Here is a 27,116-nt window from a genome sequence, read left to right on the forward strand (position 1 = left end):
AGGTAACTACCACTTACTAACATTACCAGGTCTATTTAAAACAAATCTGATTTCCATCCTGATAGTGGTGCTACTAGGTCCACACATTCGTGACTGGCACTTAGTTTGAATAGACATCATCTTTCAGTTGCAGAAACACGCCTACCAACTTTATCTATCTTGCTCATCTTCTTCATGGTGTTGTGATTTTTTTCTCTGTCAGTGTATATAAGATATTAATGAATGGAAACATTTTAAAATTTGATCTGTCCTTCATTTCATAGGAGGATGCAAAGAACAAAAGTTATATATGTAAGATTTTGGTTTTGTAATGTTTCTTTGAAATGGTAGGTGATGCTATGAAGTATATACCATGATGTGCTCCAAGATATTTTGTGTGTGCTTTGACTCTGGGTTGTCTACTAACTGAACAGACCAGTGAATGAAGAAAAATGTGGGCTCTACATTTGGGATCCTAAATTTTGTGTTACCTGTTTTATGCCCTTCACATTGTCGTATAGCATCATTAGTAATTTTCTAAAGCAATTTATGCTGTTAAATGATTACAGGCTGATATCAAGAATTATGTTCATTGTTACAGGTGATTGTCTATACTGGCCCTGTCCCTGTCATCACTGACCGCGTAGCTGGAGGCTTTCAGTATCATGCTTGCATCTCAGCAGTTTTGTGTGAAGTGGAATAGTTATACCACTAACTTGCAAAATGTGTTCCCACGACTTCTTTCCTCGGAACACTTTGTCGACCTCACTCTTGCGTGTGAAGGTCGAATGATAAAGTGTCACAAAGTCGTGCTGTCAGCATGCAGCACATATTTTGAAAAGATGCTTGTGAACAATCCGTGTCAACATCCAATCATATTCATGAAGGACATGAAACACTGGGAGGTGCAGGCACTTGTTGATTTTATGTACAAGGGGGAGGTAAGTACTTTTTCTTACTTTGCGGTAGAAAATGTTTTTCGCTCTTATGTACTATTAGGGAGATAGCATACTTAAAAGGAAAAAAAAAAAAATCAGTGACATTTACTGTAAGTCACTGTGCCATTAGGAGCAGTGTGTATTTAGTAGACAGAAAGGGAGGATTGCTGTGGCTTAGTGCCATTAGTAAAAAATATTTGGTGTTACAGCTGCAGTACCGAGTCCCATTGACTGAAGTGGATACATATTTTGTAGATAGTAATCAACGTGTGACGGTAAACACAAATGAACTCGTGCAAAAAAATGGATAAAAAAAAATAAATTCACAATTATGGAATTATTGACTGCTTTCCTCATCTTTCAAAGACAATTTTGTGCAATTTGGTAATTAATTTACTTCATGGTTGGAGCCCATTGGAAGCATATGTTTCTTGATTATGTGAGCTACTGAACAGGTGCCTTGTTCTGGTATGAGAGCACCTTTTTGATTCAATTCAAAGGATATTGTTCCTGCTAAAGAGCTGGTTACTAGTTCGCACATTTTCAAATACCACTCTTGATGGTAACACGAGAGCCCTAACTAAGTCAGTTGCACTTTTCCTGTTGACAGATTCTGCTCATTTTCCCCCTCTCGTTGGACTTTCACACCAGCACTAGGCTGTTCTGAGTGTAGTGGTGGATCATGATTTCTTCTAAAGCTACATAACAGCACCAGAAGTCCTTCAGAATGTGCTTTTGATTTTCCCTATTCACGATTTGGAAACTTCCTTTTTGAAGCTTTAATGATGTGGAGTCAACAAATGTGTTGGCTTCTTTCTATCTGGACATTCATATAGGGCATTAGGAACTTCTTGATGCCTACTATTTGACACACACTTGTTTTTATATGGTTGCCTTCTGTCACAGTGTCATAAACTTTGTCAACCATTTGTTTAGAAAAGATCCTCTGTCAGGTGTAAAATACATGCCAGATCTTGTGCTCTTCGACCACGTTTAAATTCAGTTACAAAGTAAGACATGGTCTTGGGCGCTAATCCAGAGTACACACGAAATTCTGTCTGAATTTGAGCCATATTCTGTACTTTTCATGTAAACGGTATGATCGATGTATTAATCAAAGATTAGGTGTGGTTTGAGTTGCTTGTGTCACTTTGACAATGACTGGTGTGAAATCGATTGGTGTGAAATTGTAGAAAAGGTCTCTAATGAATTGAATGTTCATGTGTAAATGACAAAACATATTTGTAAAGAGGGTGTATTACATTGCATTCTAAGAAAAATTGGTCATACCTACTAACGTTCAACAATTCTGTGCAAAAGACATCCTGTTGCACAATGACACCATATTACATTAGTCTGTCATGCGAGGGCCAAAGATGGTGAAGGATAGGAAAGGCTCACCATGGTTTTTGGCTTTTTGCAGATCCAAAAGAAGTCATAGCTTTAGTTACTAATGAAAGCTGTTACAGAAACAGGATGAATTCAAAAGCAGGATTCCACCTACCAGAAAATTTAGTGTTCTAATGGTATATAAAATCTAGTAATGAGTCAAAATTGTGAATCCCATCACTTGGTCACTCAGATTTTGAAATGGAGAATATAATCATGCTTCTCATCATAACTTGGAGGAAGAGGAGGAGATATAACAAAGCTAGCAGTTTTTGTTAGAAGATGTTTCAGATAATTTGGATGTGATTTTCAATTATTTCAAGGCAAATCAGAGCTAAAAAAGAGAAAACAACTGAAATACAATATTAAGAAAAATAATTTGTAGAATAATTAAACAGAAGCAACAGCCACTCCAGGAATTGATATTTAGTATGACACAGAAGAGTGATGTATACTACAATCAGCAGGCAGTAGGCTTGCTACACCAACTGCCTCTGCAGGATACATCATATGCGAAGTCGTTTGAAGGTTGTTTGAAGCATGATCTCTCTCTCTCTCTCTCTCTCTCTCTCTCTCTCTCTCTCTCTCTCTCTCTCTCCATTGAGTCTGTCATCCGAACAGCCTTTTCCAGATGGCAACACCTGCTTGTTGTCTTTTTTGACTTACGTAAAGCATAAGACACGACTTGGCGACATCATATCTTTGCCACATTGTATGAGTGGGGTCTCTGGAGACCACTCTTGATTTTTAACAAAAACTTCCTGTCGCTCCGAAGTTTCCATGTCCGAGTTGGTGACTCCCATAGTTCCATCCATATTCAGGAGAATGGAATCCCACAGGGCTTTGTATTGAGTGTGTGTCTCTTTCTAGTGGCCCTTAACGGTTTAGCAGCAGCTGTCGGGCCCTCCGTCTCACCTTCTCTGTATGCAGATGACTTCTGCATTTCGTACTGCTGCTCCAGTACTGTTGTTGCTGAGCAGCGCCTCCAGGGAGCCATCCGCAAGGCACAGGCATGGGCTCTAGCCCACAGCTTCCAGTTTTCAGCCGCAAAGTCGTGTGCCATGCACTTCCTACGGCATCGCACCATTCATCCAGAACCCACACTTTACCTTAATGGCGATCCACTGTAGTGGAGACATATAAATTCCTAGGACTGGCTTTCGAAGCACGATTGATTTGGCTCCTTCGTCTTGGTCAGCTTAAGCAGAAGTGCTGGCAGCACCTCAACATCCCCCGTTGCCTGAACAACACCAATTGGGGTGCAGATCAGTGTACGCCGCTCCTGCTCTACAGAGCCCTTGTTCAATCCCGAATTGACTATGGGAGTGTGGTTTATGGTTCGGCGGCGCCTTCAGCATTGCATTTACTCGACCCTGTGCACCACTGTGCTGTTCGATTAGCGACAGGAGCTTTTGGAATGAGTCTGGTGACCAGTGTACTGGTGGAGGCTGGTGTCCCTCCACTGCAGATCAGAAGTGCGCAACTGCTCACCAGTTACGGAGCAAACATTCATAGTTCCCATGAGCATCCGAATTACCGCCTCCTTTTCCCGCCAGTGGCAGTCCATCTCCCGTATCGGCGGCCCAGATCTGGGCTAACGATTGCAGTTTCCGTGCGGTCCCTTCTCTCCCAAACTGGAGTCCTTCCCTGTACCACCTCTACTTGCGGTCCGTTCACTTAAGCCTCCATGGTGTACGCCTCGGCCGCAGCTTTGTCTGGACCTTTTGCATGGCCCTAAGGACTGCGTTAACCTGGCTGTTCTCCGCTGTCACTTCCTCTTGATTCTGGATGTGTTCCAGGGCTCTGAAGTGGTTTACACTGACGGCTCAATGGCTGATGGTCACATAGGCTTCGCATTTGTTCATGGAGGACATATTGTACAGCACTCCTTGCCAGTTGGCTGCAGTGTTTTCACTGCAGAGCTGGTGGACATATCTTATGTTCTTGAGTACATCTGCTCGTGCCCTGGCGTGTTATTTTCCTTGTGTACTGACTCATTGAGCAGCCTACTAGCTGTCAACCAGTGCTGCCCTCGCCACCATCTGGTAGCATCCATTCAGGAGTCCATCTATGCCCTGCCGTTCTGTGGTGTTTGTGTGGACCCCAGGACACGTCGAAATCCCCAGCAATGAACTTGCCAACAGGTTGGCCAAACAGGCGACGCAGAAACACCTTCTGGATATAGGCATCTCTGAAGCTGACCTGTGTTCTGTCTAACACCGCAGGATTTTCCGGCTTTGGGAGACGGAATGGCATAACAACAAGCACAACAAACTGCGTGTCATTAAGGAGACTATGAATGTGTGGAAGTCTTCCATGCAGGCCTCTTCCAGGGAATCAGTTGTCCTCTGCCGGCTCCACATTAGCCATACGTGGCTAACGCATGGTTACCTACTCCATCACGAGGACCCACCTCAGGGTCGCTGTGGCTCCCAAATGGCAGTCATCCACCTCTTGCTGGACTGCCCACTTTTAGTCGCTCCGCGGCAGACTTTTAACTTTTCTAGCACCCTGGCTTCGTGGTTGGGCGACAATGCCTTTACAGCAGCTTCAGTTTTACATTTCACCCGTGAGAGTGGATTTTATACTTCTATGTAGTTTTTAGTGCATGTCGTTTGTCCCTCTGTGTCCTCCACCCTAGTGCTTTTAGGGTGGAGGCTTTAATGTGTTGTAGAGTGGCTGGCTTTCCCTTTTTATTCTCGTGGTTGGCCAGCCACTGTAATCTGCTTTCATGTTTTACTCTCTTCTGTTTCTAGCGTCTGTTGTTTTCTTGTCCTCTTTTGTTCCTTTTGGTGTTCGTTGCTTTCCCTTCGTTCTTGTTGCTTTTCCTTCCTTTCCGTTTTGTGTTATATGTTTCGTCCATTTTATTCTCACACTTGTGGCATTATTTTATTAGGAACAAGGGACCGATGACCTCGTAGTTTGGTCCCTTCTCCTGCTTTTAAACCAACCCACCAACCATCTCTCTCTCTCTCTCTCTCTCTCTCTCTCTCTCTCTCTCTCTCTCTCTCTCTCTGTGTGTGTGTGTGTGTGTGTGTGTGTGTGTGTGTGTGTGTGTGTGTGTGTGTGTGGGCGCGCGCGCGTGCCTGCGAACAGTGTTTGTAGTTTGACATTGTTATTGTGTCATGAATGTATTTCTTAAATGTATTGGAAGTGGATGAGGAGCAGCAGCATAGAGGCGTTCCTGCGTGCCGGCTTTTAAGAGTAAAAAGCCATGAAAAACTGACAGAGAAGTTGTAGCATAGGATCAGTAGACTGCCTATTGGAAGATATATATAAATAGGCATCACAGAATTCATTATGTTCAGTGAAGAGGTTGCCCAACCATTTGTTGTGAATTAATTACTATAAACTACTATTGAAGCTGATGAGTTTTCCACCATGATTTACACACTTCGTTTAGTGAAGTGACTGTGGGGGTATCGAGATTACTTGGGGTTCCGAGCAGTTTCCATATAACAGTAAGCTAAATGTGAGTCCCCTTATATATGTATGTGACCTGAAGGTAAACAACTGTTCTTTGAAGACTATTGAAAACCTCAATTAAGAAAATTGTGAAATTTGGAAGCAAGTCCAGTGAGGTTGACTGTTCTTGTGCTGGTGCATCAGCCATTCACTCGATGTTTGAAGGGAATGTCTACAAGTAACCTTATAAAACTATGTTAGCTATATTTATTAAGTTAGTTATATTTCAGATTTGCCCAGCATAATTGAAATAGGCCCAACACTTTTCCAGTTAGCCATACATTTTGACACTTTAATTGCTCTTTGCTTTATTTCCATGGCTGTCTAAGTGCCTTCTAAATGTGCTTTAAGTTATGATCTCAGTACAGAGATTGTTACCAAAACATGATGACTTGGAGTTTTATTCCCAGCACTGGACATACACATTGTTGTATATGCACCAATATTCACCAGTGGTATCACTCTATAAAATATCTATTCTGTAAATGTTTCCAGTGCTAGAGGATGAGACATTCGTGTTGCTCTTAAGAAACAACAGTATTATTTGCATAGCTTGTGCTTCAGTTGAAAGGCAGAGTGAGTTGTTTCAGTGGTTAGCAAGCAGTTGAAAGGAGAATGGTTAAAGTCTCCATCTGTCCATCCATATTCAGTTTTTCTTGTGTCCCTAAATGCTTCTTTTGAGAAGGCCGCCGGCCGCGGTGGTCTAGCGGTTCTGGCGCTGCAGTCCGGAACCGTGGGACTGCTACGGTCGCAAGTTCGAATCCTGCCTCGGGCATGGGTGTGTGTGATGTCCTTAGGTTAGTTAGGTTTAAGTAGTTCTAAGTTCTAGGGGACTTATGACCTAAGATGTTGAGTCCCATAGTGCTCAGAGCCATTTGAACCATTTTGAGAAGGCCGTCGTATATTTCGCGTCTAATCTAAACTTGGGCTCCTCATCAAATTACCTAGTTATTAAAAAGACATTGTACTCCAGTTTTACAGTACATGAAACCTGCATCCTTGTTGCTTGGATTTTCTGAAATGCAGATTGTGGTAGACTCACTAATAATTTAGATGGAACAGGTCCACAGCCTTGAAAAACTTCTTGAAAGAAATGTTTCCTTCATTTGTTACTCATTCTCTCTCTCTCTTCTCCCCCCCCCCCCCCCCCCCAAATTTTTCCCCTCCCCACCCACATGATGATTTTCAAACAAAATGTTTAACCTTTTAACTTTATATGTTTTGGGTTACAGGCGTATAAATTCATGGGCAGTCTCTGATTGGCCAGGTTCGAGAGCTCACAGCTTTTATGACAATAATTATCGTGAGTAACTCATTGGCAGTTACGGATGTTTGGTTTGGCTGCTTCAGTTAGGTGTGTTAGTGAAAGACATTGATGGTCTTTGACATTGTAAAGCTGACAGTGAACATGTTTATGATTATTCCTATTGACCTTAAGTATTTCTTTAGTATGGAGAAGAGTGTAATCTCCATCTCAGCCAAATATGTAGAAATGTGAGGGATGTTCGGTAAAAAGTTGCAGTTTTCATGTAGCATGAGAAGTGGTGAGGGGACAGAACAGTTGCTACACTGACTCACAGTCGATCAGCGTGTTGGGAGCTGAAATAGTAAGAAAGCCACAATGCTTTTTGTTTACCTAGAGTAGCCATTCAAAATCAGCATTCAATTTGAAAAAAATGTCAAATCTGTTTTGCAGTACAATTTTTAAATCTCAGAGCTACTGATAGCTGTCGTGAAAACTGTGCTGTGGACAAACTGAACATGATTATTACAGGTGTTGTGCATCTGTGGTGTCATTTGTTCAAGAGCAGGGCCATTCATGATGAAAAGAAAAGTGACCATCTGTCTGTGGTCAGTAATGAAATGGTACAGAAACTTGGAGGCAGCAACAACTACTACAGGAAAGTGAAATCAGACTTCCACAGTATCTCAACTGTGGGCTAATTTCCTGTAGATTACTTGAAGTGTTTTGTGTGAGACTAAAATTACAGACACTCAAATTCTGTATATGTTGGGTTTTGTAATTATTTTCTCACAACCTCTAAACTCAATAGATGACTTCTTCGCTAGACTTTTTTTGTTGTGATGTGAAAGGAGAAGCCTACTGAACAAAACAATGACTGGTTGTGAGCCATTGATTTTCTTTGTGAACAATAGAAACAATACTCAGTTGTGTGGGGTCATACTGCCTGGTCAGACAAAAAAAAGGGGGGGGGGGGGACTTACGGCGGCACATTAAACTTTTTTTCAGCTAGAATGGTTATGGCTACCTTATCTCGGGATGGTAAAGGAATATTCTTTGTGGATTTTATGGAACATAGAAACATGTGATTCTGGAGCGTACTATTATACAGTAAGAAAACTGAGAAGAGCTATCCAAAACAAGTAGCATACTCTTTTGTGTTCCAGTGTCACATTATTTTCACCACAACGTTTGGTGACCTGGCAAAAAAAGGAATTGTTGCCTCAGTTTGAATGAGACATTTTGGACATCCACCTTACAGTCCAGACATGGTTCTAAATTGGAAACTAGAAAAAGAATTACTAGAGAGCTTATTTTAAATACTGCAAAATTTGCATTCATCACATCTGTGGGGACTGTTGTTTGTCTACAGAGTAAAGACTGGCACAATTACAGTCGTTGAGAGCTATGGTGTGGAAATAGCACAGAAATTGTTTACATGTGCTGCAGATCTTTAAACACACTGGAGTCAATTGAAAAAGCAGTACTGGCATAAGACTGCACTCACTGATTTTGAGAACTTGTGGCATAATCTATATACTAAGCAATAGCTTGTTCCAGATAGACATTACAAGGCCACATGCAAAAGACATACTGTATGCATTGTCAGTTGTCTAGTTACATTCCAATAGCTGGTGTCTATGTGCAAATCATTAACAATGCTTAAAACATAATGTAAGAAAATTAATAGGAAGGTGTCAGTTTATATGGATGTTTCTGAATGAGAGCTGCATTCTGGATAGCCCTTGTATATCTTCTCTTAGTCCTTCAGAAATTTTCACTTCATTATATGGAGAGGTATTGTATCTCTATCAAATGATATGCACTTCCTTCTTTCCAAATGAAAGCACAGAATTTGGCATAGTGCAGCATTTAATTTTTGTTAAAAACAGAATTCTTCTTCTTCCTCCTCCTGAAACGTTCTGCTTAAGCTGGTAGTTTATGGCCGCTTTCGAACTTCTCTTTTCTCCCAGTCTATGGTTCAGCATCTCCTCCCACTGCAGTCCTCATTAGTACACATTATCCTTCACTTGGCCTTTTCATCTTGTTCATGGTCTTCCAAGTCGTCTTTGTCTAGATTCTATCTATTCGAGGGCCACTTCTAGAAGTCCGGTGTTCTAGATACTATAATTTCTTTGAAATCACTAATCAGATGTCGGTCGGTGTAACTGTTGATTTTCATCTCTGTGATTTAAAATTGTAGCAGCAGAAGTGACTGTGGTTTCATAGGGAAAAATTATCAACATATCTATAGTTAAAATTGCTACTATGAGTGTCTATATTTCAATTGAGAAAAACTTTCTTTCAATTCATCTTTTGTATAAGGAATGATAAAAGTGTAAACAATTCTGGTAATATGTGAGTGTAACAGCTTAAATGATTCATCCTCTGCACTGGGAAGGAATGGAGAATCAATGATTTGGTATTCATGAGAAATTTGTGTATGTCACCTCACTCAGATTTTAGTAAAAATTGCGTAGTATTCACACCAACTGTACGTATGTTTAGTTTAAGTGCAGTTAGAATCAGAAACTAGGACTCAGCTTATTTGAAGAATATAGTTCCCTTCAAGAAACTGAGGAAACACACATGATCACTTGAAGCAAAAGTGTTCAATTGTCTATGGATCTATCTCAGTTTTTACTTTGCATGCAACTTCTTTGTGCGCAAGTTGAGTTTTTGGATGCATAAGTTTTTGTAATTGTGCATGGAAGTGGTTTTATGTACATCAGTGTGAAGTTAAATGCTTCAAGAGGAAATTACTTGTGTTAAAGAGGGAGACGTTACGATCACAGAAGTACATACACCTTTGGCTTCTATGGAAAGAAGTTGTAGTTTCTTTAGCATCAATACTTACACCTTTTAAACAGCAAAAGTGGTCAAAATACACTGCCTACCTGCGTGCAAAAGAGAGAGAGGAAAGCATGGCATGCAGAAGGCAAGTTGAAAATGGAATGAGACTTTGTGGGTTGTGAGGGCATATGATGTTACTTCAGCAAAGAACCTGGCAGTATGAGCCCTGTTATCAGTGTGACATTGCACCCTCTGTGGCTTGGTGCATGAAATGATTTGGCTGTCATAAAACAGCTGTTTTCTCGTGAGACAAGCTGGTGTTCTTGATATCCAGGCTACTGGCACTGATATTGTGGTATTGACACCAGAGCTGGCCTCACACGTTCTGTTGGGGACAGAACTGTGGATCTTATGGACCACGGGAGTACCTCAACATCGTGCAGATAGCTCATAGTTATGCTGTGTGTGGACAAGCATTTACGTGTTGAAAACGAGCACTATGGGACAGGCATGAGAGAAGTAACACATGAGGACCCAGGACATCTGTGATATACTGTTCTGCACCAGAATCCCCTCAATCACTACCAGATGTGACCTGAAGTTGCACCTGATAGTTTCCGACACTAAGAGGCTTGAGAAACACAGCTGCGCCTTTTCAAAACTTTGCAAGAATGCGAATTTTTCCCAGGTCGCTGATGTACTGACTGATGATGGTCAGCTGGGATAGTGCAGAACTATGATTTTGTCATTGAAGGCAGAGTGATGCCGTTCGCAGCAGTCCATGTTTGCCAGTCAGGCTCCTTTCTAAACACAGCCATTTGTGTTGTGGTGTAAATGATAGCATACATGTGGGGTGTTAAATCCCTGCTTCAGCTGCTGTTAGTCTTCAATCAATGGTGCAGGATAATACACAATGTTTCATGATGTGCCTGGTGCCCAATAAGGTAATTCTCCCTTGTGAGGTCAGATGTGGTCATTTGGAAGCTGGATGATGAGTATGCCTGCTCTCACATTCCCATGCAGTGCCATACCACATCTGAATGCCCCACAAATCTGGATATTGCAAGATTCGACGATGATGGCAAATGGACACCCACAACGAGGCTCAGGTGTGGCATCTTTGGTGTCCCTCATTGATCATTTAACATCTAACACTGTTCACACCCCTAATATGCCCTACCAAGTATTGTAATAACAACTAAACACAATCAGTGCTAATGTACACTGGTGGCCGTTCTACAAGGTGATTATAATTAAAAGTGCAGCTACTCGCTGAGGTCCAGTGTGAGCTGTAATTATCGTATGGCAGCGAAACTTAGTAGATACGCCAATGTGTTACTGCAAAACTGATTTAAACAGGAAAAAAGATTGTTCTAATTTTGGCCTCCAGCTGCAAATCTGGCACTATGAATGCAACAAAAACATATGGGAATGTTTCCGTACATGGATTACGAATAGAATGTGGGAGGAAAAAGGTCAGGCAAGTGAGAGAGACATGATGTTGATTTTATTATTAGCTACTGATCACACAATTTGTTCAATATGAGCAGTGACGATGAGATGTTGGGTCCATAAAACAACATGATCAACAGTTGTGTACAGCTGTTCTGTTGGAATGTGAGCAAAGTGTTGCGGTATACGTCACCACTCATCAGGTAGAGACTGGACATGTCCCTGGTAAACACTTTATTTTAGATAAACCCAGAGCCAAAAGGCGCATGGATTCAGATCAGGCGATCTTGCAGCCCAGGCATCTGAAACCCTCTGGAGATAACATGTTTGTGGAAGTTTGCATTAAGCAGATCTCCCAGTGTGCAAGTGACATGAGGTGGTGCCCCATCTCGCATGGAAAGAGTGGTTATCACACAGTTTACTCTTCCAAAGCAAGAACATCTCTATAATGTGCAGATGTCTCAGCGCACCTGACAGGCCCTATGGGTGTATTTTCTTCAAAGAAAAATGGATGGTGAATAAAGTTGCTTGTGAATCCACCCCACAGTCATGCACAGCATCTGCAATGCCCTTCATGCACAACAGACACTTTAACAGTACCCCACATTTGGCAGTTTTGTGTGTTCACTACACCCTGTGGTATAACACATGCCTTGTCACTCCATAAAATGTTGCCTGGCCACATTTTGTCAACTTTGATCCATGCCAGAAACTGAAGAGGAAAGTCAGAATGTTGCTGTGGATCATGAGGTTTCAGCTGCTGCACTGCCTGGGTCTTGTATGGATACCAGTGTAAATTAAACTGTAAAACTTTACGTACTGTTGACCATGGAATTGTCAGTTCTTGTGACACTGCACAAGCACTACCATTAGCCAGGGCACTTGCTGCATGATCAGTTACAAAAGTAACCTAACGAATAACTTCCACTGGTATAGGACACTTTGCTCTTCTAGGTGCCACAGCTAGCTCACTTGTGTTTTTTAATTTCATTATCATCTTCTTAAACAGTTTAATGGCAGCAGGCCTCTCCTCCAGCCTTTCAGTCGGCGACGCTCTCAATGCAGTACTATAACTGCTGCAGTTCATGTAAAATAGTTTCACTAACAACGGATGGTATCTCTTCTTAATAGCCATACTGTTCACTCATGTTATGGCTTGTCAAATGATAGTGTAGATGTCATAGATTTGCACCTGGTGGCCAGAGTTTGAACTAATTTGTTTTGCAGTATAAACTGATTCCGCTTTAACACTTTAGCGTTGCTACTAAGGTTCACTACAATACTATAATTACAGCCCACACTGGACCTCCGTGAGTAGCTGCACTTTAATTATAGCCAACCAGTACTTTTCACGAAGAACTGCAGCTCTAATCCTTTACATAACCATCTGTGGTATGTACTTGCACGAAATCACAATAGACTTCTGACTGTGTCTTCGAGATGCTTCTTTTTTTCACAGGCAGTGTATTACTGTTGAAAATAAATAGAGAAAAGTAATTTCTCAGCTTTCTTCTCACAAATTCTATTTTGGAATAGTTGTTCATATTTAGATATATTACTTTAAGATATGTACAACACTATGGTGGCAGTGGTTAAAACAGTGGACTCAATCACATTAGGGAGAATCATGCTTCAAATCTCTCTCCAGCCATCAAGATTTTGTGTTTTCCTTAAGTCATTTATGACAAATGCATCCTTGAAAGAGAACACAGCTGACTACCTCCCTGAATCTGATCCTGTGCTCAGTTCCCATTGATCTCATGGTAAAAAGAACATTAGCCAACAGTATTTCTCCCTACAATGAAGAAGGTGTACTGTATGCTTAAACTATTCTCCCTTTGCTGTTCTGTCAGGAGGAATATCGAATGTAGCTATCTGTTCCATCTTCCTTGCTGTTTTTCTTTCATGTCCCCACCTTCTCCTATTCTGGTCGTTTGCTCCAAAATATCTTAACTGTCAGTGGAGCAAGAAATAGCTGAAACAGAGATTTCACGTGAAACGTAATATTATGGGGAATTGTGTAAAACAATATGTAATGTTTTGAGACACTGGTACTACATTGGAAACTATAAAGCTGTTAACTACACTACATAGCTGTGCAAGATTTTTGTTCAGTTGGAAGAATAAAAATGGTGAGATGTGGCTATTACAAAATAGTTCGCATGTATTCATGCGAAGCTATTGGTGTACTTATACCCTGTTGCACCATTTGGCATAAGATTAGTTTTGTGGCCACAAAATTTTTGAAATAACTGTTGTAGTGTCTAGTGCGGCTTAGAGCTATGCCCTCTGAAATGCTTGTAAATACCTGTCTGCTTGTTTCTGTATATGTGTGGATGGATATGTGTGTGTGTGTGTGTGTGTGTGTGTGTGTGTGTGTGTGTGTGTGCGCGCGCGCGAGTGTATACCCGTCCTTTTTTCCCCCTAAGGTAAGTCTTTCCGCTCTCGGGATTGGAATGACTCCTTACACTCTCCCTTAAAACCCACTTCCTTTCGTCTTTCCCTCTCCTTCCCTCTTTCCTGACGAAGCGACCGTTTGTTGCGAAAGCTAGAATTTTGTGTGTATGTTTGTGTTTGTTTGTGTGTCTATCGACCTGCCAGCGCTTTCGTTCGGTAAGTCACATCATATTTGTTTTTAGATATATTTTTCCCACGTGGAATGTTTCCCTCTATTATATTGATAACAAAAATAACTATTTTAGATATACATGTAAAATGTTAAGACTCTTTGCAGGACTGCAGCTGTCAGTATGTTGGCAGTTGCTGAAGATCCTGCCGCATTCCCACAACTTGTTTGAGAGTGGTGGTGAAAGTAAAAATGATTAATTTAATAATAATGTTTGGATGACAGTAGTAGCAGTATTTTCATTTGTCTGCATCTGTAATGATGTAGTGGCAGTCAGCCTCCCATATAATGAAACAGTTAAAATCCTGAAATGTACCAGTGCCAGCTGTGACAGCTCCATACCAGCTGAACCTTTGAAATGATGTAAAAGGATATTTGAGTAGTTTTTAAAGAAATCTCTTTTAAGACTGGAAAGTGCATTGCAATACATTTTCTACATGTGTATCATGACAGTCATTGTGATTTAATTTAATGGTAGGTAAATGTCCTTACACTAAATATTGAGCCAGACTAGTTTTGAGGTTGCTGCAGGGGCACATAAAATTGAAATTTAGACATTTTGTTGATGATATGTATCAGAAGGCACCATCCATCACATGAAACACCTCACAAGCATATTTTGTGTGGGCTGATTCTGTCAGGACAACACAAGAATGAACTGATTGTTTTTATTTTTTTCCACTTCTTGTTTTTTTTTGTAAACACAACTTTAGGTTAGAGACTTCGATATCTGATATAAATTAAATCGTATTCATGAAATAAAATTAAATGCATGTCAGACTAATCAGTCACCTTGAACAGCATTAAAAAGTGGAATGAAATTATAAGACAATTCAGTGAAGTCAGTAATGTTTATTATAATTTAAGAACATTTAGTGATGGTCTTTATCAAGGCCTGAAAATCTCTACTGGGAAAAAAACTGAAATCTGTAATTAACATTAAATATGAATTTTTTAAATTAATGGTTATGGCCTGAAACTAAAGAAAGAAAGTTGGAATATCTGCCAGAAATCTTTGGAGAAGTGACTAAGTGGGGAGGAAATGGAAACACTTAAAAATGGAGAGAAAATACTGGTGGTGTTTAGAGTATTAGAAGCAGAAAATGTCACAAAAATTAAGAACTGAGGAAAGTAGTAAAAACAGAAGCTTTTGCTCAAGTGAATACCTAGCATTGAACTATAATTAGATAAGATGAAAATACCAGGTGGAAAATTATCGGGAAACAACCAAGACAATGCAAAGACTGAATTATGATAAAATACAGAAAAACTGGGGATACAAGAGATGAATTTTTCTTTACTCATTTACTTGTCGTGGGACAACAAATAACTTTCAGAAAAGTAGTTTACAATAAAAAGCTGTAGTTGCATCGGAAGATGTATTTTAGAAAGAGAAAGTGTTGAAAGTAGAATTTCAAGAGTAACTGGATAACTGAAGAGAGAAACGTGCAAAAGATATAGTACATGAAAAAAGCAAGCAGATGGATGTACACTCTTAAGGCAGTATCATGAAACAGGTAACTTCTACTGCCATTATTTCTGCTGCTACTGTGAGCAGTTTTGGCCTCTGCTTCTGTTGCTGCATTGTGGTGATAGTGAAGTTGCTTTGGAAAATGTTGCTCAATCATTGGAATACAACGATTTTGCAATAGAAGATGTGATGTTAAGAGAAGATATTAAAAACCACAATTGTAGAAGATTTTTTCATTGCCTCATTTTATTCCATCTCAAAGATTTGAGTGGAAAAATTTGAAACATGATCCCATACATTGACAAATGGAAAGTGCCAAAGACCATGTTTTTCTGGACATCACACATTTAGCCAAATAATTTGTGAAGTTCATAAGGACTTGATCTCAAACAATTGAATCAATTATAATTATGTCATAGATGTGACACAACTTGGTGGTAAGAAATTTATGCACAAGACTGTAGTATTTGTTGTCATGGAAAATATCTGTGAACTTACAGAAGTACAGTTTCAGTTAATCTGTTTTCAAATTATAGCATTACTTGAAGTTATTGGAATGAAGCTCTGTAGCCAGCTTTTTGAAAGTACTTGAATCACCCGTCAGCATCCAGAAACTATCTGATGCTGATATTGAAAACAAGACGAAAGAGTGAATTTTGTTTTTCATTTCAGCCTTCAAGTTCTGCAAAGTTTTATACTATTAATTATTAGGTTTGTGTTTTACTGTAATGTGATCAGTGTCTGCTATTTTTTTCTCTCTCTTGAAGTACAGTAAGAAGTTAACAATTTGTAACTTATTAATTCACCTGCGATTACCCTAAATTGATTAAGATAAATGCTAGATACATGACTATGAGAAGGACTTAGCCTATATCATTTCCAGTTATTAATTCAGCTTGAACATGTGCCTCTTCTCGAATGGTACTGAGTGGCTGTTAAATCCAAATCTTCCTGTCACTTGACGAAATAGATTTTGGTGTGATCCAGCATCATCTCACTTATTCTTTGCTGCATTCAATTTCCTACTGTATATCACTATTTGATACCAATACTAGGTCCTCTGATCAGTAGGCTCTTTGTAGGGTACTGCTAGTGGGTCTCCTATACTTCCTTACCAGCTAATTCCCACCCCCCTCCCACTTTTTTCCTTCCCCTTATAATTTTTGTCTTCCTTCTGCATGAGATTGACTCCCTTCTTTAGTGAGGCATTGAACTGTAAGCTTCCTTCAGTATCTCACCTGTTATATCACAAGAAAACTTCAATTTCTTGCTGTTTTTACTTGAAACTCCCAGTTTCCTGTATGATTACAGAGGGTCTTCTATATTGTTATGCCTCTTTTTTTTTTCTTCCATTTATGACTCTGAAGGGTGGTAGCATGTGGTGGATTTTATGTGACATTTGTGGTAGTGCTCTTATTTCTGGATGCCAAAACTCATTTAATTTCTGAATATGTATTATTTGCCCAATCATAGACTTTATCTCAAGGTGTTGTCATAACCGTCCAGACTAAGTAATTTGCAGTTGTATGGTGATCCACATAAATGCTTTCCACATTAGTTGTAGCTTGGCTGTTACTGTTTCCTCTGGTAGGAAGGCACACACTTCTGTTTTGGAAGGTTGGTATTTATCTGTATTCTCAAGTGCTTTTGCAGTGATACTGCTATTTGTGGACATGAAAGCTGATATTCCTTAAGTTAAAAAAATCACTTTTCAAAAACTTTTTTGTTAGTAATAATATTTGGCCAACATTAAACTTCAGGTAAGCTGCAATCAACATATTTGATATTTTTCCCCAGGTGAATGTGAGTCAGGATGAATTGAATTCACTATTGGAGGCAGCCGAAGCATTGCAGATACGGGGGCTGTGTGGGTCTGATCAGTCAACTTCAACAGCAGCAGCTGTGCCTCGTTCCAATCCTCCCCAGGATTCTGGGTCTGTGTCAACTGCAACACCAAGTGACCGGGACTCACCACCAGCAAAGAGGCCTCGTAGGTCGGCGGATGAGGATGACAGTGGAGGAACTGGTCCAGTGCTAGACAGTGGACTGACAGAGAGAGAAAGGAGTAGCAATGGTGCTGCTGTGTGTGAGAAGGTGAGTGGAAAGCCAGATAACATTGTGATATTGCATTTTGTTTCCATCATTTGAGACACAAGTCATATTTCTCGCCAGTTTGAGTTGTATTAGTATACGCAACATGCAGTCAATGCAATAAGTCTGTTGAGAATTTTCATGATAGATGAAGTGGAGAGGATATTTTGAACAGATGCTTTTAGAAAGTTTTACTTTGACCCACATCTGTATATAAATGTCAAGTTGGATACTGTGCAGATTATCACATCACTCACTTCCCAGCCAGTGTTCCTCTCACCTGTTTTACATTACTGTGTGTATTTCAACCCCCCACCCCCCACCACACACACACACACACACACACACACACACACACACACACACACACACACACACTTATCCTTGCTTTAAACTCCTCATGAGGTTCCATGATAGGCATTGGTGTACTGCACCTCTTACTGATATGAGATCTGATAGATGAAAGTGGTAGCTCTGCTATACATGGGAGAATGTGCTGTTTGGGCAGTTATTTGGTAAGTGTTATCTTTGATGAGTTGTGAAAGCCAGATGATATTATCCTGAACAGTCTTGTATGAGCTTTTACTGATGTAAGACTCCTATACAGTATATTGTAGTAGATTTTCCATGGTCTTTTGATCACTATTGTTATTGCAGTGTTGCAAATTCAGGCTTTTATCATATTTCTAAATATTAAATGAATGTGCAAGATGAAAAATGAGAATTCAAGATCTTCTGTTGGTTCCTGTAGCTGTTAAATTTTTATACACACATTTAGGTGTACAAAGATCATCAGAAAATTATTATGAAATTCAGGTAGATCTGCAGTGATATAAAATGTTTAACATATAGCAAGGTAAAATTTGAAAACAAATTGAAAAAGTTTCTCCTTGACAACTCCTTCTATTCTGTAGAAGATTTTCTACGTTTGTAATGTGTAAAAGGTGGTGGGTAGGAATTGCTAACTCAATCTGTATGTCTTGTTTTCATTTTTTTTGGAGGGGGGGGGGGGAATTAATTATATGGTGATGCTTAGAGTATAAATAGATATAAAAATTAATTTGCAACATGAATGTAAAATGACTCATTCCACATCTTGATGATTTATTGTGCAAAATGAACCATGGAACATAAAAGTAACTAACAAACTAATTTAGTATCAGACAGATGACCCTGAACAGAAGCAAATTTTGTGTGTTGCTTGTAAGTACTCGAAACCACCAGTTATGAACTGCTGTAATTTGACACAACATCCATGTACAGGGTGGGCCTTAAGCCAGTTGTCAAAAATGCATTTTGTGCAATAAAGCTAAACAGAAGTTGACCTTACTTTGGAAATGAAATGTTCATCCATCTTCTATTCACTGTTCAAGTCTTCATAAATTAATTCTGTCATATCATAAGCAAGGTAGAGACCAGACTCCACAACTCACTGATTTTGATAAGTTATGACGGCCTGGTCAGACTCGTTTAGAAAGTAACTCTTGTGAAAGATTTTAGGTCACTGCACTTCAGTTTCCAAAAACATCTGGGTCAAAGCTCATGACATGATCCATTTCGGACTAAGTGGATTCAGTAGAACCCTAAAAATTAGAATCATCAGACAGTGGAAAGTCCAGGATGCAATGTAATAATATTATGAAAAGGAAAGTTGCTACTCACAATATAGCGGAGATGGTGAGCCGCGCAGGTAAGCACAACAAAAATGCTGTCACAAATAAGCTTGTGGCCAGCAAGGCCTTCATCAAAATACACACACACACACACACACACACACACACACACACACACACACACACCGTAATGACTGTATAACATATTTTTTCACTCTCTCCTTTTCAAACTCCCTAAAAGCAGATAACGTATTTTGGAGGAAAAACCAAGAAAAACACGCACAATCGTAATGTTCACTGAAGATCAAACACGTCTCCCAAAGTTCAGAGTCACATGCACTGATAACAGTTATCTCCTTGTTCACAATAAAATTTATTATATTTTGTATTATACAAATTTTAGGACAACTTACATTCTCCTGCCAAAGAATAAAAGATATCGCGAGAAGTGGGTTTCTCACCGACATGCCTGGGAGCTAACTGATCTGAGCACAAGCCTGATACCACATGACAAATGTCCCAATTAGCATCCTGAAACAAATCCGAAATAGAATGAAATCACCAATTCTTTATTTTCTAGGAAACTGATATGTTGCACGCCTGGTATGTAAAAATAAAATGTCTTTATGTTTGAGGATTGTAATAAATTTACCTGGTCTGAAACTGAACTTGCATGATGAGATATTACCTCAGTTTTATGGATAGGCACACATAGTTTTGTGTGTGTGTGTGTGTGTGTGTGTGTGTGTGTGTGTGTGTGTGTGTGTGTGTGTGTGTAATAACAATAAAGGAAAAGAACAGCCAGTTGAGAATCAACCACCCTTAGAAGCATGTGTCTTATCAGAGAATAGGAAGAAATTTTTCTGAATTCAGAAAGAGCAATTAAATGTGCTGTTAACAGATATTGTAAACAAACAGACCCTCACCAACAAATCAGGTTAAAATAACATGACAGAGCTAAATCAAGGACATGAACATGCTGTCAACAGTGTTGATGTAAATTTTTACTGCAGAGAATTGAGGTTCAAAATTAATGTTTATTTATTGATGTCAGTAATCCAAATACTTTAGGTTATGTTATTACATTGCAAGTATATTCATAAAAAGTTCAATCAACCTCTAAATTAGCCATGCCACTTTTCGAGCTGTGATACACTGTTCATGTAAACATTGAAATGGCCGCTATTATGTTGCCAGTTCTCTTGGCAGAAGCCTATGGTAGTGGTGGCTTGTGTGTTGTTCACTTACTGATTGCTTCGTTGTTATAGTCAAGTATTTTTGTTTGTTCCTTTACAGAAGGACATAAAACAAGACATAAAGCAAGAGCCAGACACGGACGATAACTTTGCAGAAACAGAAGTTGATGATGAGAGACAAGATGATCATTACGCCAATCATGAACCTCAGGTACTATTTTTGAGATTCTATGTCAGCTTATAGGTCATCACTTTAATGATGGATGTTAATTAAAGCATCTGGAACAGTGTTGTCATGTGTTAGCAGCCTTGGGAAACAACAGCTTTTAATTCAGACTCCTACAGTAGCACATATTTTAAACTTTGCTTGTTGTTTGCTAATGTTGATAAGATTTGATTGGAACATCTAACAGGTAATTATACAGCAGAGCTTGAAATTTGGTTTTATAGTATAGTTGAGTAGGATTGCCTAGAGTTATTAATATGCTGTTTTTAGTCATTCACCAACTTAATGTTCCCAACTTGACTAGGACGACGTATTGAGACATTGTTGTTTTGTGTACAGTTACCATTGGACATATTCTTGCGTATACACAGCTATTTCCTGTTATATATTTCAGGTTTGCTCAACATGAGTCGTAGATTGATACTTCTGTTAAAAAAGGCCTATAACGTCCATTCCTCTCCTGTACATTGTAATTTGTCATTAATAAGTGTAACTGGCTGCTTGTGATGCAATTAATTGTACTTCTTTTCATGAGATGCTGTGTTAGGTTTAATTTCAGTACTTATATATAATCTCATCTGCCAGTGACTAAGAAATGACTTTGCTCTCTACTCAGGGAACGTTGTTGTCGTATTCTTAGTGGCAATACCGTGACAATGCTTCATACTCCATGTGAGAATTGGACAGAAAATATTTATGAACAAATTGCATAAAAATATATCAAACCCATTTGTATCTTCCATTAACTGTATCTGTACTAAAGGTAGTGTGAAATATGATTTGATTTTGGAACATTACATAGCCTTGAGGTTGGAGCTCTGTTGTCTGTGTTTGCTTACAAATAAATTTGTTTTTGGAGAGGGTCCGCCTTGAGCAAAATACAATTTTTAACTTTTTGTTCATTTTACAGACATGTTTTACTGAAGTTTCAACATCATCAGCGGGCTCCTATTATCTTTCTTGTTATCAAATACTGTGGTTTCTCTGGATTTGTGTGTTCTCTTATTGCAGTTGTATTCTTTCAAAGTTTCTCATTTTTTTCCAGTTTCCCATTCCACTGTGAAGAACTCCACTTAATAAACTTAACGGGGAATCCAATCATGAACCTCAGGTTCTATTTTTATGATCGTATGGCAGCTAATAGGTCATCACTGTACTGGTGGATGTTAATTGCCATACGGGTAACTTAGTGCAGATCTTCACATTGAAGATAATGGAAAAGCCAGAAAAAATAACTGACTGAAAGAAAACAACCGCAATAAAAAATACAAATCCAGGAAAACCACAGCATTTGGTAACAAGAAAGAGAATAAAGGTGATGATGCTGAAACTTCAGCAAAACATATCTGGGAAATAAAAGAAAAGATAAAAATTGTTTGCTCAAGGCAGACCCTCCCTTAAATCAATCTGTTACATAGTCTTCCTCTTACACATCATTATATAGCACCTACGAAAGTGACAGCTTTCATTACAAGTTCAAATATTTTACAGTGACAATGACATTTTGCATTAAAGATTTCATTGCATGACCTTCCATGTGTGTTACTGTAACAGGGAATTCTTAAAATATTTTAATTTTAGTCTGGAACATTATCACAATTACAAGTAATAGTGTTTTGATTTATTCCTGCAAGGCACAACCTTAATTAACTATGCCATCACATGTTAAAAGAAAAACAATATAATTTTCAGTCTAGATGGAGGAGGAGGAGGAAATTTAATACAAGGGCCGTTCAAAAAATTCCGGGACATTGGTAATTTCCCGCTAGTGGTGTGTTGCAGCGAAATGTGCTTGGCATCCCTACACACGCCTGTGTTTAATGTGTAACTGCCGGAAGTTTCATTGTTGTCTGTTAGTTATTATTCAGTGCTATATTGTGTAGAACATTGTGTCGCACAGTTTGCGATTTTCGAGATGGTAGAGTTAGAGGAAAAATGCGTCTGCATTAAATTTTATGTGAAACTTGAGAAAACCTTCAGAGACACACCAAATTATGCAGAAAGCATACAGTGATGAATGCTGAAGGTGTACTCAGTGTAATGGATGGTTTACACAGTTTAAAAATGGCTTCATGGAAGTTAGAGATGACCCTTGTTCAGGATGCCCTTCTACAACTACCGATGATGCTGATGTCAGGAATGGCAGCGAAATTGCACACATCAATTGAAGGCGGACTGACTGAGAAATTGCAGAAGTATATAACATTACAGTTGGATCATCTCATGAAATCCTGACACAGTATCTTGGAATGCATCATGTTGCCGCCAGGTTTGTCATGAGTGAAGACGACCATTGCCTCACAATCTGTGAAGAGCTCTTGGATCATGCAAATCAGAAGGTGATGTTCCTTAAGAGAATTGTAACTGGTGATGTGTGGGTCTACGGTTATGAGTTGAGACCAAAGTTCAATCTTCACAATGGGTATAGAAAGGTTCTTAAAGAACAAAAAAGCTAGTCAGATCAGGTCAAATGCCAAAGCCATGCTGAGAGTTTTCATTGACTTTGAAGGATTAGTTCATCATGAATTCATGCCACAGGGACAAACTGTTAATTGATGGTATATCAGGACATGTTGCGACACCTGAAATGTGGCGAGATAATTCATGGCTCTTACATCAAGGTAACGCACCTGCACCCTGTTGGTGTGTGACTGTAGCACAAAAAATTAAAACAGAAAATGAAATCACTGTGCTGCCTCATCATTCGTTATTTCCAGACTTGGCCCCTATGGACTTCTTTTGTATTTCCAAACTTGAAAGCCCCATTGCAAGGACAAATATTTGCAATGCTAGACAAGATAAAAGAAAATTTGCAGATAGCACTTCGCGCGATCCAGTAAGAGGCGTACCAAAACTGCTTCCAGAAGTGAAAATGACATTGGGAGTGGTATATGAATTGCAGGAGAGAGTATTTTGAAGGAGACCATGGATAATAAGTAAAAGGTAAAGCGCAGAAAAAATGTTGTGGACAAAGTTCCAGAATTTTTTAACAGGCCTCATACATTTATCTTTTGCCTACGTTAAAAATGCGAATACAATATGTTGTGCTAACTAGACACAGTAACTAACATTCTCAAAGGTTCAGCCCTCATTTCAAATTCTGTCATTCCATTGTTTCCACAGTAGCACTATTAATTTATAATGAGAAACAAAACAAACTCGGGAGTGGACGTCAGTTTTCATAAAATCCCTTCAAACCTAAAACTCTCCTGTGGTATTTATTGCTGTAAGTAGTTGAGCAGATTCTGCTTTGAGTCCTCTCTCACGCCATAATAAGCAAAATAATTGGTTGCTATATTCATTAGCTTCTTCAGCTCAATGTCTTTAACTGAAACCCTTGCCAGCTTCCTGTGGTAGACAAAGCGTCAACTGCTTCATAAGGTTTCTCTACGTGAGTTTCTCCTATGACAAATTTGGCTTTTTCTGTGAGCTCAACAACAATTAACCACTCGTCTGAAATCAGTTACTGTACAAACCTTTCCCAGTATTACTGTACATACAACCACCAAAGGCTTATTGCCTTTGACTAGCCTATACTAAACCCATATTCCAATTTAGTTTCCATTTCCCTAAAATAAACCATCAGAATATTCAAACTTTATCACCAGTAGTTGTACCTAACCAGCCTCATTTGTACTTACAAATTTCGTCATCCTTATATCTCAGACTGATTTGTATTCCTATAACTCCCTTCTGCTTTGCATTAACATGTATTTACAGAGTGTGTACTCTCTGTACTATCTCTTCCTTTGTTGTAAAGGTTATCCCTGTGAAAAGTTTCATGATCATTATTGTCGAGCATTAGCTGTCTCCTCCAACTTCAAATCTTCCCAAGGAAATCTTTAAGTTGGGCATTGTTCAGTAGTTTGTCATATGAGTGATTTGTAGTGTAAATCAATTAATTTCTGTGATGATGTTTATTCCTTGGCCACTACCTCCTAACAATTTGTGATACCCTTTGCAACAAGAATCTATTTAAGCAACCTGGTTTTTGGTACATGTACAAATTTGTATTACATTTGTACACTCAGATATGCCTCCTTCTATCTCATATTCCTTTTCCCATCATCTTCTCATAAGGATTTTGAGTTTCCGTTTCCAAAACTGATTTCTTTTACACAACACACCTTTCTTTCATTTGTAAATGTACTTAACTAAATATCTTCACTCTTTTGGCATATGTATTTTGGTAAACATTTTGCCTTTGATTATAAATTAAATAACTGTAAGGCCTTCTGTATTCATTCACAATCGATCCACTTGATAACATGTTTTGTTAATAAAATTTTTTTCTGGTGTGGTGTGCAGTGTTTTGATTAAGTCATAAAAATCTATCATTTTGTAACTGTTGTGTGTTCAGACAGTATTGTGCGATTCCTTGCATACTCGACACACAAATGTCTGTAACAAAATTTTTTTGTGTGATTATGTTCAGTAGAAAATGAATGTCAAAGAAAGATAATATGGCGACAATGTAATCACATGTTCATCAAGTATCTTACTGTGTACATGTGTTGCTTAGTTGGTGCAGTGGGTAGAATTTTGTGTTAGAATACTTGACTATAAGAGTTCGGTTCTCAGTCTAGGTGTAATTTTTATTATTTTTTTATTTTCTCATTTAGTCGTGCCCAATAAAACTGTAGTATACACTGTGTCTTACATGATACATATCTTACATCTACAGTTTTTCTTAACTTTGCTCATAAAAATTATTGGTTAGACAAGTCAGAAATATTCATGAGGAGTAAGCATGCACTTAGTGGCAGGTTGCTTTATCTAGGATAAAAGAAGCTTGGATAGACAGAGAAGCAGAGGGGTGGAGTTTGTTTTGTTTTACTTTGGGGAAGGGGTATAACTGAAGTAAAGGGAAGCAATGCTGACAATGAACCAGAAATCATGAAGGAGAAACTGTGAAGGGATGTTGTGCTGAAAGAGAACATAGTAAACATTTTGTATAAAACTTGCTGTAGTTGCTGTGCAAAAAACTCTTTATCTGGACAGCACAGCTACATAGTATTGAATGAAGATACAAGGTTCATTTAACAAGTAATGAAACACGTAATTTTTTCTGAAAGCAGATTGGCTTTATCCAGCATTCCTATACATCATATTATTCCCCCACTCTTTTAGCTACAAAACTTTATTTTTTAAAATAATCTCTGCTCAATGTGATGGCCTTCAAAACTTTTTTTAGTGGTCATAAAATACCCCTCGCAGATTGCAGAGCACGTGCTGATATTACTAAGATATTTTCAGGTTCAGAAATCTACTTATATTTCACCAGCTACTTTTAAAAAAAATTTTATTAGTAAATTTTAACAACACTTAATAATACTTAATGATTGCTGTTTGTTTTTTAATTTTTTGTGGTAGTCACAAAGCGTATCCTACTGTAACTGTGGCCAACCATAAAAGTTCTTTTGAACTCTAAACTGTAATTAGGCCATTTTGGAAGTTGATTGCAACAATAGGAATATCCTAATTCTCTCATTTCACATTCATCAGGATGTGCTTAGGATGGTTCATGGGTACTAAAATTTGTTTTGCCCCTTCTCATGCAACACTTTCTTGAACTGCGCAGAAGTAAATTGTAGGTCATTATCAGCAAAAAGTTACAGATGTTTGACCCTGCAAAATAAATTCTTAAGGCAGTTCTACTAGTAGCTGTTTTCAGTGTGTTTAACTTTAAATACTTAGCCCGAACACTAGGACAGCTGCAATGCCTGTCACTCGCCCAAGGTTACTTAGCTAGTAGTGTGTATATGTCTAAATCTACAAAACCCCGTAAATGCGATGGTATTGTGGTATATATCAGCAAACTGTGTTCTATGCTTAATGTGCTGATAGATTTTTGGAAGTTTGTAGCTTCTTAAACATAAAGCGATTCTTCCCCTTAGAAAAATAAGTTTCAGTTGTGACCAACACTTTTTTTAGAACCTAAGTGACTTATATATTGTGTTGGTATATTGTGCCAAATTGCTTTGGAATGTAAACTCTTCTTATAGGCAATCCCTTCATTTTTATTTCTAAAATCACCCATCCCTTCTTCCATCAGCGATTTTTACCTTGTGCTTCTTTCTACCTGCAAAAGAGAACCTCAAACTCAGTTTCCAAGTCTACATATCCAGGTTCTGCTTTCATACACTCTGGTACGGACACCTTCTTTTGATTTCCTTGAATATATCTTATTTCAGATCAGTATCTTGCAAATACACGACCCCCAGTAAATCAATGTGCCTTGTAACAATTGTACTGCAAGAGTTTTCTTTTTCAGTGATTGACTAATTTTGCTCACATGTGGTCAATACACTACCCCTAAAAGCACCATGGGAGGAGGCCAGACTTGCCGTCTTGGGATGAAACACTTTCCCCGCTACCTCATCTGTACTAGGACAGATGGGGATACATTCACTGCCACAAAGCCAGTTTTTTGTGGAGCATATTGAGAAGTAGTTTGGTGCAGTGGAGTGGATGCGGTCGGGCTCCCTGTTGAGCAAAGCTTCTGCTGCCACCCAATTTGGAGCTCTTCGTGCTTGGGATTGTCTTGTCAATGTCCCAATGTCCACTACCCCCCACCATATGGTCCAGGGATTGATTTTTCATAGCAATGTCATCCTGTAAACTGATGAGGAAA

The 27,116-nt window shown here is 38.9% G+C and overlaps 1 protein-coding gene across 2 annotated transcripts in view; it reads left to right on the forward strand.

Annotated features, from left to right (window-relative positions):
• The window catches only part of LOC124544714 (protein bric-a-brac 1-like), a 183,770-nt gene that overhangs the window by 10,564 nt on the left and 146,090 nt on the right, over positions 1-27,116 (forward strand). For both annotated transcript variants that reach the window (XM_047123359.1, XM_047123360.1), the window contains exons 2-4: positions 581-920; positions 17,154-17,450; positions 20,357-20,467. In XM_047123359.1, coding sequence (XP_046979315.1) covers positions 645-920; positions 17,154-17,450; positions 20,357-20,467 — 684 coding nt within the window. In that variant the 5' untranslated portion in view covers positions 581-644. The remainder of the gene's footprint in view (positions 1-580; positions 921-17,153; positions 17,451-20,356; positions 20,468-27,116) is intronic.

This window comes from Schistocerca americana, chromosome 8 (assembly GCF_021461395.2).
Source record: "Schistocerca americana isolate TAMUIC-IGC-003095 chromosome 8, iqSchAmer2.1, whole genome shotgun sequence".
NCBI lineage: Eukaryota > Metazoa > Arthropoda > Insecta > Orthoptera > Acrididae > Schistocerca > Schistocerca americana.